The sequence below is a fragment of the Trifolium pratense genome, linkage group LG2, assembly GCF_020283565.1.
Source record: "Trifolium pratense cultivar HEN17-A07 linkage group LG2, ARS_RC_1.1, whole genome shotgun sequence".
Classification (NCBI taxonomy): Eukaryota; Viridiplantae; Streptophyta; class Magnoliopsida; order Fabales; family Fabaceae; genus Trifolium; species Trifolium pratense.
In genome coordinates, this window is record NC_060060.1 from 73,459,783 (window position 1) to 73,472,881 (window position 13,099).

Genomic DNA, 13,099 nt, shown 5'->3' on the forward strand with positions numbered 1-13,099 from the left:
TAACCCAGTCTCAGAAAAATTGCAGATCTAAAAAATAATCATTGATTGATCAGTACAGATCGAAAAATTGCAAATCAAAAAATTATAATTGAAGAGTCTCTTGGCTTGTTTTTCTTTGTTATTTATTTTTCAATTGCTCTTGATTGCTCAATACAGATATATGAGATCTTAATTTTTCAATAGTGAAATTACCAAAAGAAAAGAAAGGGGATTTTCATAGTGAGTAGGTCGAGCAATTATGTGTGTATAGGGTTTGATTTTTTTTATCATATAGGGTTTCATAGTGATTGTTTATTGTTGTTGCAGGAAAGGTTTGCAATGGTTTTTATTTAGTGTGTGGTTTATGATAATCATATATGGTCTTTTTTTATCAACGGTGGATGATGAAGATCACAAGGGACAAATTTGAAACGTTAGCCACGTGGCATTTTCAAACGGAGTTGACTTTAAATCTGACGGAAATGACTAACTAGTACTAACGATGAAAACGTAAGGGACTAAATTGATATGTTTTAAACGTAAGAGACCAAATTAAAACATAAAATAAACGTAAAAGACCAAATGTGTAGTTAAGCCTTCAAAATTTTAATCCTCTTTAGCGAAGCAATCCCCTCAGATAACAAGAAACTTAAGGTTACCTCTATTCATTATAATTATTTTGTCTTGCAATAAAAAACAGAGGCAAAGTTGGACAAAAGAGAAATTGAGGAAAAAGATAGAGAGTGACAAATGAGAAAGGAATAATAGAGAGATTTTGAGAGGGAGATAAATTTGTAGATAGATTTTGAATTGTGATATACGTGTAACTGTTAAGCTATAGTTTGACATTAAGTCGGTAATTTTCGTGTGAGTAATTTTAGGTCTATTTATTATTTTTATTTTTTTGGTCAAGTAACCTAGTGGCAAGACTCACACATTTAAATATGGAGAAACTTGGAATCCAGGGTTCGAACCTCAGCCACTCCAATAATATTTTAGGTAACTATCATTTGAGCTACACTTATTTTGTTTTCTGACAATTGAATGGGTCGTATATATGTTATGTAGGAAGTCATGTCAGGTGTAGCGCTTAGAGCTGTGGTGTTGTATTATGTCATGTCCACTATTGTCATACAACTCATGAGTGAGGAGATATTAAACAACAAAGCATGGGAGTACCTAACAAAGTCGTCCAAAGAAACTTCGACGAGAAAACCCCATCGACAATAACACTAACAACAAAGTTAGCACAATGTGAGCAAGATTGAAATAACAATTTATTGCAAATAGGAATTAACAACAAAATTGCAGACTAGCGTTAAATTTGGATGAAATGTGTAAAATAAATTTAGGAAAAAAAAAGAAGAATCAAAATAGGGGAAAATGGGAAATTAGGGTTCTTGGATTGACCCATGGAGAAAGAGTTTATTGTTTCTTTCATCTACCTGCGATTTGAAGAATTAATTTTGACACCCGTCATACTAGAAAGGAGAGGAATGAAGAAGAAAACATCGTTGAAGATGTTGGTTGAGCTCCATTTAATGTGTTTTAAATTCTAGTTATTTACCCCTATGACATTTGATACGCAATTAACGTACACATTAACATCATGGATAGAGAGTAAAAAAGATAGCGAATAACTTGTCGGTCGTCACACAAATTAAAGAGTTATTTACTATTTCAAAAATTTGATTAGAAAATTTTATAATTTTTGTACAATTTTTAAGTACTTGGAGCATCTTCAATAATGATGATAATGATCTGTACCTCAATTTTGTTTTATCATTGGAGTTCCATGACGTGACATAGATGATATCAAAATTGATGATACCATACTTTAATACAACATAGCATCGAGTTAACAGTGGAAGCTCAATCAGCAATTAGAGTTAAATTTCCTGGGCTTGGACGACTCTCCGACACAGAAAGCTTGATTGAGGTACTGTCTTCCATAAAAATGCAGGAGATGGGAATTGCCAAAGAAAAAGTAGCAGCTAAATAGTAACAACACAAACTGAGTAACTCAAGCCCAGCATCCTTAGGCCAATATAATTTATAGAAACTATTTAGACATTATAAAATTATGCGAACTTTCCAATTTCATTTACATATATGTTTCCCTCACGTCTCTCACGGCTTTCTACCAAATATCTTGTCCAGTTTCAAACATTCATAATTTCCATCTCACCGCTCTCACCCCCCTCAATTTCGAATTTCAAAGTATATGGACTCTTGTTATTTTTTAAACTTGCAGCTAGACTACATTCAATTGCTCTTGTTCAAAACCAACACAAGTGTTATTAGAATTTAAGTTCTGTACTATGCAAGGCAACATCAAATAGCCATGAGCCTAAACCAAGTCCGTTAAACATTTTTAGCAGCAAAACTGAGCATAATAATGGCACTGTGGTTCTCACAAAATGATGAAAATAAGCAGTAACATAAGTATTTCAGCATGAAATCAGCAGACATCATCTGGTTAAAGTAATCTTAGTGTTGCAAGACTATAAATCCTAGTAATTAGCTGTGATTTAACTGATAATAATTACATTCATTCCACAGTAAAAAAAGGTGCAACTAACTGATAACCATGTTCAGCCACATACTCAATGCCCTCTTGAAAGACCAAATTCAATGGCCTCTTGAAATACCAAATTTTAGTTACTTGCAAAATACTCCTTCACTTGAAAAAATCCAATTCAAAACTTTCATTTATCAGACAATGTTCAAAGCTTTCACTTATAGCACAATGCTTCATGACAGCATGTATTAAGGATAATATGAGTCTATATAAAACTAACTTTAAAGAAGATAGCAAAGCTCACAACACAAGATCACCAATTTTATTTAATAAGTAGCATCAGTGCATCACCATCCACCATAACCACCACACATCACCACCACCTCCAATCTTCAACCATCCTCACCAAGAAAAAAAAAGCAACGGAAAAAAAAAAAAAACAAATAAATAGAGCATAGAAATTAAGATCGAACCAGAGAAAGAAGGAGCAAGAAGTTGTAGTCCTGCTACCTTAGGTATATATCAATCACTACATCTTTAAAAAACCACCTCATAACACTATTCCCAGATTTATGAAATATCTGAGAACAAAAAGAATACAAAAGAGCAACCCTCATAACCGTAACTCAAGCAAAGAAAATTGGCAACTAAAAACCTAAGGTTTTTCCACAAACAGAAAGAATGCCTATGCTTTATTCAATTCTATATTTGATAACCCTAGTTTTGAGAGGTGAAAGGTGAAACAACAATCTATCAAAGCCAAATACTTATACCAAATTAAAAATCCAGAATATTCACAATTCACAATCACAAAGTCAATTATGAGTATTTAATTTATGCAATTGAAACCTATATTCTTACCGGCGGTGCGATCATAAATTCCGACTTGATTGCAACCTTAATGCCCAACCCTACTGCAAAAATCAACAAACAAAGTTAAAAAAAAAAGTAATTGAAATAGAGGAAGTAAAATCGAAGAATGATAAGAGAGAAAGAGACCACAAACCGCCACAAGAACTCTCTCGGCCGGAACTCCTCCTCCTCGCCGGAACTTCTCTCCCGCCGGCAAATATTTTCTCACTCGGCCACTCCCTCACTCTCACGAGTGGTTGATTTGTAGATGGTGGTGGAGGTTGTTGTGTGGATGTTATGGTGAAGGATGAGATGGAGAGTGCAGAGAGAAAGAGAGATGAAAGTGTGAGAGGAAGGTGAGAAAGAGCAGAGCGTACGAGAGAGAGAGAGAGAGAGAGAGAGAGAGAGAGAGAGAGAGAGAGAGAGAGAGAGAGAGGGGGAAGAGAGAGAAAAAAACTTCACAAATGAGAAAAATTGGGAAATCAATCATAAAACCACAGTTGTTTCCATAAACCACTTGTGCCAGTTGTTTGCATAAATCAGCAATACCAGTTGTTTGCATAAACCAGCAATACCTGTTGTTTGCATAAACCAGCAATTATAGGAGAGGTCCACATGAGACATCTGGCAAAAAATTATTTGAATGAATGCAAACCTAGAGGATGGAGATAGATGTCAAAGGCTAATTGGGTAAAGATTAGGGTTTCAAATAAGCAAAGATTTAGGGCTTCCAAGACAGCCTTGTAACCTAGATGTGTCAAAATTTTATTGGATGATAGAAAAATATGGCAAAGCACTATTGGGTGAAGATTAGGGTTTCAAATTTCCATTGATTTAGGGCTGACAAAACAGCCTTGCCTTTAGTATAATAAGATAAGATAAGATAAGATAATATAAGAGATACGTTAGACATGTCTTAAAGTTTAAGTTTGTCACAGGATAACATGAATATGTCTTAAACATGAATATTTAAAAATAACTATATGTTATAGACAAAAATCATTAGGAGTGCACCTGTTATAGTCATTTTTAATTGAAAATTGTATAGTAGAAGATTTTTGTTACTTTTATGAAGAATTTATGTCGTCTATATATATTTGGCTAATAATATGGACTTTCATATTTTATCAACAATATACAATATACGTCAGACTGACATACTTTAAAGTTTAAGTTTGTCACAGGAAGGGATATCTTGAACATGTCTTGAAAATGAATATTTAAAATAACTATTATAGACAAATTAAAACCATTATGAGTGCACCTGTTATAGTAATTTCTTAATTGGAAATAGTATAGTAGAAAATTTTCGTTAATTTTATGAAGAAAATATGTCTTCAATATATATATGATTAATAATATGAACTTTCATAATTTACTAAATAATATAAGAGATACGTTAGACATGTCTTAAAGTTTAAGTTTGTCACAGGATAACATGAATATGTCTTAAACATGAATATTTAAAAATAACTATATTATAGACAAAAATCATTAGGAGTGCACCTGTTATAATCATTTTTAATTGAAAATTGCATAGTAGAAGATTTTCGTTACTTTTATGAAGAATTTATGTCGTCTATATATTTGGCTATTAATATGGACTTTCACTTTTTATTAACAATATACGATATTTTAAAGTTTAAGTTTGTCATAGGATATCCTGAACATGTCTTAAAGATGAATATTTAAAAATAACTATTATAGACAAAAATCATCATGAATGCACCTATTATAGTAAAGTTTTAATTGAAAATAATATAGGTGAATATTTTCATTACTTTTATGAAGAATTTATGTCTTCTATATATATGACTAATAATACAGACTTTCATATTTTACTAACCAATATACCAGATACGTTATACATATCTTAAAGTTTAAGTTTGTCACGGGACTGGATATCCTGAACATGTCTGAAAAATGAATATTTAAAATAACTATATTATATACAAAAAGAACTATGAGTGCACCTGTTATAGTCATTTTTAATTGAAAAATGAATGAGTCTACTATATATACTACTAATAATATGGACTTTCATATTTTATCAACAATATACAATATATCTCTAAGTTTGTCACGGGATATTCTAAACATGTTTTAAATATGAATATTTAAAAATAACTATTATGGACAAAAATCATTATGAGTGCACGTATTATTGTAATTTTTAATTGAAAAATAATATTGTACAAGACTTTTGTTACTTCTATGTAGAATTTATGTCGTCTATATGTACGACTAATAATATGGACTTTCATATTTTATTTACAATATATGAGATACGTAAGACATGTCTTAAAGTTTTAGTTTGTCACGGGATAACCTTAACATGTGTTAAAGATGAATATTTAAAAATAACTATTGTAGACAAAAACCATTATGCTTGCACTTATTATAATTATTTTTTAATTGAAAAATAGTACGCCCTCCGTCCCAAAATATATATAAGGGAAAATTGTTCAAAAAAAATGATGTATTTAGTCCAAATTTTTAACGAAATACATCAACTTTATTTGACTAATTTTCCCTTATATTTTGGGACGGAGGGAGTATTGTAGAAGATTTTCAATACTTTTTTTTTTACACAAAGATTTTCAATACTTTATGAAGAATTTATGTCGTCAATATATAAGAATAATAGTATGGACTTTCATATTTTATCAACAATATACAATATATGTTTAAAGTTGTCGCGGAATATTTTGAACATATCTTAAATATAAATATTTATAAATTTATTTCAATTTCATATATGGTTTATAATTTTTCAAAGTTATCAAGTAATGTTAACCCGTGCATAACCAGTTTGTCAAAAAAAAAATTAACTAAACATCCACTAACACGTGTCCTAGGTCACTAATCAGTAATTACACAATAAATTTTTCTGCATCGCGAGAACCAGCTAGCTTCTGGTCACCATCTTCATTGCGGAAGAAGTTTTGTTTCGGTAAACAAAAAAAAAAAAAATGCAATCTGTATCACTCAAGCTGGCCAAGAGGCTCTCCAATTCTTCCAATCCTAATTGGAGAATTTCATCAAACCTCATCGCCCACACATCAACCACATCTTCCTCCCCTTCTCCACCGTCACCTCCGATCTCCGCCGCCACTAACGGCACCGCCTCCACTCTTAACAACCTCCTCACCGCTCCGTGGTCCGCTTCTCAAACCCGCGGATTGACTTTCTCTGGATCTGATGTAAGTATAAATCATTTCTCTGATTCCGATTTTTCCGTTTCCATTGCTTAGATCTTTTCGATTTTGTAATTGTTACACTGTGATTGCATGCTTCGATTGTAATTTGAGAATTGAGACTGTTCTATTTGTGTTGCAGGTTAGAGTTGGAAATCTCATTGAAAATCGAGGTAGTTTGCCTTTTTGATTATTCTGTTTTGCTGCAGTGACATGATTTGCTATAATTTTAGTTGCTGATAGTTTCAATTTGGATTTGTGTTGTTGTGGATGTTGATTCAATTTATATGATTGGTTCCAGGGCGCGCTTACGAGGTGATTACTAAGTGCTTGATAAATTGAATGTGTGAAATGATTTTTCAATTCAAGCTTATTGTCTTAATTCATCTAACTTTGTGTTTGGTTATCTAAATTGTATTAGGTTATTAAATTATACAACTCTCATGAAGGAACAGGAAAAGCTGCTATCAAGGTTTACTCTCTTTTCCCCCTATTCTTATATACCCGGTTGAATGGTAGTGCTTAGTAGATATCAAATATTATTACGGTTGCATCCTGTGTTTCTTCATCTATTAATTATAGTGATAGTGATGGGTTTTTATGTCTGATTAGTACTTCAAGTGGAAATGTTTCTGTTGTAGCCTTGTAGGTGCATGTGTATATCTTCAGCGGCCTTTATTAATAAGTAAAAGAGAATTAGTAGGGTAAAGAATATGTAGTGTGTATTTGGATGAGCTTTGTCGAGTGTGTATTTGGTTATGAAATTGATTTTAACTTTTAACTGAAGGAGAAGCTTTTTAGCAATATGTTTAGGCAAAAACATATTGGGAATTTTCTGGACCCTTCTTCAGTGCTGTCAAATATCTGCCATGGCGGATATCGCTGGCTGTTTTTTGGCTTTCCATCATGCCTAATTTTGTGAAGGATGGCGGCGCCACTGTGCCATACTCAGCTATGGCAGCACCACTGTGCCATACTCAGCTATGGCAGCACCACATGCCGGCCGGTGTGATGGAGTTTTGGCTCTCTGCCATGGTTTGCCATTGACAACACTACCCTTTTTAATATGCAACATGGTGCTTAACTCACAATATGGTGTCCGTGTACCTTGATATTGTACTTCATCTACCCCTCTTGCTTTTGCGGGGGAACTTTTTATAAGTAATTGTAGAGCTTCTTTTCTTCCCATTTATGAGAAACACGGTGAAGCAAATGAATAGAACATTTGAGTGCTTAATGTTGTATGGAAAGATTAATAACACTTTTCTTGGATAATACCAACAAGTTAACTCGGACGTTTTCATATTGATCTATTTGTAAGGTTACTGGCTCAACAATTTTATTGGGATGTATCTATTAAGCTGTTCACCCTACTTGGTTGGCATTGAGATAACACAAACAATATAAAACAAATTCTCACTGAAGCAGATTCATTGAGCGCCTCAAAACGTTATATTGTATGCTTTGGTTAAGTAATTATCCATTTTAATGACCTACACTATGTTTTGGAGCTGAATGTTATTCGTTCTATATTTGGTTCCGGTAATGATAAATGCTCAACTCTTGTTTATTTGTGTTAAACAATGACTCGCAGGTTCCACCTCACAACGTAGCTAGTTATGCCACAGTTGCTACTACCACAGGGGATGACATTAAAAGGTTAGTTTGTAAAACTGGTTGTGCTTTTTTGCTGCGTCACTATCGCATTGATGAGTTTGATTATTGTATTGATTCTGTTAGCATTCTTTAGGGACTATGTTAACTATAATTTTGAAAGTCTGATTTGTACATGCTCTCATTTCTGTCATTTTTATTATAGATAGAGAAATATGATTAGATAGGAAGGGGAAAATATAAGAGAGGATGTTAGAGATGCTGAAGTGGGCCTTGATGTGAATGATAATAAGCCCAAAGTGTGGAGGTTTTATAGGAGGAAGCATAAAAGATGCTGAGGTGGCAGCTATGTGATGGATACAATCAGAGTTAGTTACTATATAAGGGGAGTAGGGGAGTTAGTTACTATATAAGGGGATTAGGGTCAGGTCTTTACGGAGGAAAAAAGAATTAAGATCACACTTTGTGATAGGGAAGCCGTTAGAGCTTTTTAGGGTTGACAGCCGTCGCTATCAACACATTCTATTTTCCTTTGCTTGTATTCGTTCTTTTCACAGTAATACAAACCTCTTTATCGTTTATTATAATTTTATTCACACAAAACCCATCAATTGGTCCGACCTACCGGATTTGAAGTGAAATACAAACCGGGCTTAGAGAACAAGGCAGCTGATGCCTTATCCAGATGCCATGGTGATGAGGAATTGAATGCACTGGTGTCTTATCCCACGTGGTTAGATGGAGAAAAACTATTGCAAGAAGTCAGAACAGATCCTCAATTACAAAAAATTGCAGAAACTGTATTGGCAAATCCAGGAGAGAAGTCAGGCTATAGTGTTCAACAAGGAGTATTATTTTATCATGGGCGTTTGGTGTTATCTGCTAACTCTCCTTCCATTCCTTTGTTGCTGAAGGAATTTCATGAAACACCAATGGGAGGACATTCCGGGTTTTTAAGGACTTATAGGAGGCTGGCAACAAATATTTACTGGCCTGGTATGCAGAGAAGGATCAGAGATTTTGTTAGAGCATGTGACATTTGCCAAAGACAAAAATATGCAGCTACGTCACCAGGTGGTCTCCTTCAACCTTTGCCTATTCCTAATGCCATTTGGGAGGATCTCTCTTTGGATTTTATTACTGGTTTGCCCAAATCTAAAGGCTTTGAAGCTATATTGGTGGTAGTTGATAGACTATCCAAGTATAGTCATTTCTTGTTATTAAAACATCCTTATACTGCAAAATCTGTGGCTGAACTGTTTGTGAAAGAAATTGTCAGGTTGCATGGTGTTCCTTTGTCTATCATTAGTGATAGGGATCCTTTATTTGTCAGTCACTTTTGGATGGAGCTTTTCAAATTACAGGGAACCCAGTTGAAAATGAGTTCAGCTTATCACCCAGAGACAGATGGACAAACTGAGGTCACTAACAGAGGGTTGGAGAGTTATTTGCGCTGTTTTGCCTCTGAACAGCCCAAAACATGGTCGCACTGGATCTCGTGGGCAGAATTTTGGTACAATTCCTCTTACCATATTTCCATTGGCAAAACTCCTTTTGAAGTGGTGTATGGCAGGACACCACCTACTATCATGCGTTTTCTGAGTAATGAAACTAAGGTTGCAGCAGTAGCTTTAGAACTTAGTGAAAGGGATGAAGCTTTAAATCAATTGAAAGCTCATTTGTTGAGGGCACAACAACAGATGAAGAAGTATGCAGACAAGAAGAGAAGAGAGGTTAAGTTTAACATAGGAGATTGGGTTTTTTTGAAGCTAAGACCTCATAGACAAGTGTCTGTGGCAAGAAGAATTAATCCTAAGTTGGCTGCCAGGTTTTATGGGCCTTTTCAAATCATTGCTAAGATGGGAGAAGTTGCTTACAAGTTACAATTACCTGCACAATCTCGTATACATCCAGTTTTCCATGTCTCCCTACTTAAAAAGGCCATTGGAGATTATTCTGTGCAGGGAGAACTCCCACAGGAGTTAGAAATTGGTCCTGATGATGATAATTATCCTGAAAAGGTTATTGGTGCTAGGACTATCACACGTGGGGGAGTATCTGTGTCTCAGAGTCTTATTAAATGGAAACACAAATCCAATGATGATGTTACTTGGGAGGACGACGTGTTTCTCAAAGGACAGTTCCCTGATTTCAGTCTTGAGGACAAGACTTTTATTGAGGAGGAGGGAATTGTTAGAGATGCTGAAGTGGGCCTTGATGTGAATGATAATAAGCCCAAAGTGTGGAGGTTTTATAGGAGGAAGCATAAAAGATGCTGAGGTGGCAGCTATGTGATGGATACAATCAGAGTTAGTTACTATATAAGGGGAGTAGGGGAGTTAGTTACTATATAAGGGGATTAGGGTCAGGTCTTTACGGAGGAAAAAAGAATTAAGATCACACTTTGTGATAGGGAAGCCGTTAGAGCTTTTTAGGGTTGACAGCCGTCGCTATCAACACATTCTATTTTCCGTTGCTTGTATTCGTTCTTTTCACAGTAATACAAACCTCTTTATCGTTTATTATAATTTTATTCACACAAAACCCATCAGAGGATAAGTCATCCTCCAAAATAAACGTAAAACCTCTACAATAATAAGAGTAATGATGTAAAAACTCATTGTAAACCTCAACATAAAACAACCCAAGGAGAAAGCGCAAAATGGAGCCACCACAACTGTCAACTGCCCCAAAATTTTCCTAAGGAACCCCCTCCACAATGTACCTGCAATGAAAGTGATAGACTAATACTAAAATAAACACCACATAATACTCCCTTTCCTTGATGCCCGCCATTATTGACTATTGTTTTTAATCCTTGAAGTTCCTTTACCACCGTAAATAAACCACTTTCACCTCCTTACCCAACATATTAACCAACTTTATCCCCATTGAATTAAGAAGTGATTGTGGATCTGCAAATAGCTTGCATTGCCTAAAAGGCGTAATGTAAATATAAATAACTTCCTCCAATTTGATGCCTTTCACTTTATCCAAAATGTTTGGGCTATTCAACATTTAAGCACTCCCTTTCGAATCCAGCATTAATAGAATGACCACCTAGAAGACTAAATTTTCCTTATGGCTGGTATTTTCCACCTAGAGAGTATTGTTAGCCTCAAGACTTGTTGAGAAGAAGCTTCTTTGTACTTGCTAAGTTTCCATCACAATCATGAAACTATCCGTGATCTTTTTGCTGATTAAAAGTTCCAGATGATTTTCGTCACTTTGATCATTCCGTTGATAACCCACAACCTTCAACTCATCCAAAAGAAGACCTCCAACATCTTCATAAAATACAAGTCATCCTCATCACATGATAAATAGATAAATCCATTTATCTCAATGCTGCAAAAGTAAAATCTTCGATTCTTCGCTAACTAGTCCTTTACAACTCTGCAATAGCGTTTAAACTTGAATTAGGTGTCACTGTTAACAATATTATTTAACTGCACTCCTGTCTTTGAGTAGAGAAAAGTCTAGATATGGCCGCAAGAAGAAAATGCTTTTGATTGATCTCTTTGAGAATTGTAATAATTTTCAGCATTGTCCCTGTGATCAGAAGTTGTTGGAATTGTTGGAACACCAAAATATAACAATTTTACATATGCTGATGTACATATCCATAAGTTCACTTGCCAACTGAACTATGAAGCTGAAATTTTAATTGTTGTACTCATGCTGGCTAGATATTGTGGTAGTTTTTCTCTTAAGTGACAGGGGAGACATGATGGGTTGGCTTTTCTGAGTTAAATTGTGTTCTGGGTCAATTTAAAGTTTATAGCATAGAGGTTTGCTTACAGCATAGGGTATAGTGCTTTACTGAATTGCTTATTCATTATTTTTTTAATGTTATGTATTATAGAGGTTTATTTAAGGTGGTAACAGAAGGAGGATTTGATGCCATTATTTCAGTGAACTCTTGTGCCCATGTTGATGAATTCCTTGATTTTATGTACTACCATGGTTAATAATATGTAGCTTGGTGTTGCAATAGAAGTTGTATTACCTTCTTATTTCTGGGCCTAGGCAATAGCGTGTCTTCAGCCTAATTTTAGCATATAGACTGTCGTGAACTTGTGATACAACCATCCAATACAAGTCAATTATGTGTTTTAGATCAGATGTCCTACTAATTAAATTTGATAATAAACCTGTTTCAGTCCTTCCATAGCATATAAGATTTGACGTATGGAGGTATGCATAATTATAGATGCTTTACATTTTTGTGCTTATCTTAATATTTGGTTTTGTTTATACAACACTAAAAGGGGAACCAGGTTGGTCTTAATTCTTGAATTTGTTTGGCAATAAGGGAAACATTGAGACACTTGTGAAATTCCATGAGTTTCCTTTTTGATCAGATCTTGCATTTAGTAGATGTGGTTTGGATGTTTGGTTAGTTCCCATTTATCCTTAACATTTGTTGTCATTTATAGGATGGAGCGAAACAGCGGATTGAGGAATCAAGGCCCAAAGACAAAGAGAGAGCAACTCCTAAAAGTTACTGCAGCTGTTCCTCTTCTTTTAATATACCCGAACGCCTATTCATTGCTCGCGGCAAATTTCTTCGTATTCTGGCACATAAATGCAGGGATCGAAGAGATTGTGGCAGATTACGTTCACCATGAAATGACCAGGGAATTTGTCTTGATTTCTCTCAGGTTGTTCCTGATAATAGCAATTAAGGACGTTTTCTTAAATTTTGTCTTTGTGTGATTGGATAGAGCTTAGGTGGTGCTGACATTGCCTTACAATAAGAGCTCCTTGAGGAGCAAACTTGAGAAACCTGTTGAATAGTTTGTCCTTCTCAAACTTCGAGGCGGGGCAACATGATAACTTCATAATTTATCAAGTTAATGGATGCATTATATTTTGCATGACAGATGCTGTTGCTAATTATGATTTATACAATAATAATTGTTGTGGTTGATAA

General features: G+C 34.6%; 1 protein-coding gene and 1 long non-coding RNA gene across 6 annotated transcripts; one reads left to right on the plus strand and one right to left on the minus strand.

Moving 5' to 3' along the window:
• Positions 1-1,809: 1,809 nt before the first annotated feature.
• Positions 1,810-4,083, minus strand: LOC123911281. Of its 5 annotated transcripts, none has more exons than XR_006810439.1 (3): positions 3,500-4,083; positions 3,362-3,414; positions 1,810-1,973 (listed from the first exon to the last, which is right to left on the minus strand). It is a non-coding gene; the product is annotated as an uncharacterized LOC123911281 (long non-coding RNA). The 5 variants fall into 5 exon arrangements; XR_006810440.1 differs by lacking the exon at positions 1,810-1,973 and adding an exon at positions 2,367-2,662; XR_006810437.1 differs by lacking the exon at positions 1,810-1,973 and adding an exon at positions 2,367-2,890.
• A 2,118-nt stretch (positions 4,084-6,201) lies between these two features.
• LOC123911282 lies at positions 6,202-13,099 on the plus strand. Its single transcript, XM_045962669.1, has 6 exons — positions 6,202-6,555; positions 6,692-6,722; positions 6,851-6,864; positions 6,971-7,021; positions 8,144-8,208; positions 12,603-13,099. The coding sequence occupies exons 1-6, from the start codon at positions 6,325-6,327 to the stop codon at positions 12,880-12,882; spliced, it is 672 nt and encodes a 223-aa protein (XP_045818625.1). The 5' UTR covers positions 6,202-6,324; the 3' UTR covers positions 12,883-13,099.

Excerpts from the sequence above, each read along its gene's own strand:
- LOC123911282 (XM_045962669.1), top strand. The coding sequence starts at position 6,325 with ATGCAATCTGTATCACTCAAGCTGGCCAAGAGGCTCTCCAATTCTTCC. Across the intron at positions 6,556-6,691 it reads TGACTTTCTCTGGATCTGAT|GTTAGAGTTGGAAATCTCAT; the intron begins GTAAGTATAAAT and ends TTTGTGTTGCAG. Across the intron at positions 7,022-8,143 it reads CAGGAAAAGCTGCTATCAAG|GTTCCACCTCACAACGTAGC; the intron begins GTTTACTCTCTT and ends AATGACTCGCAG.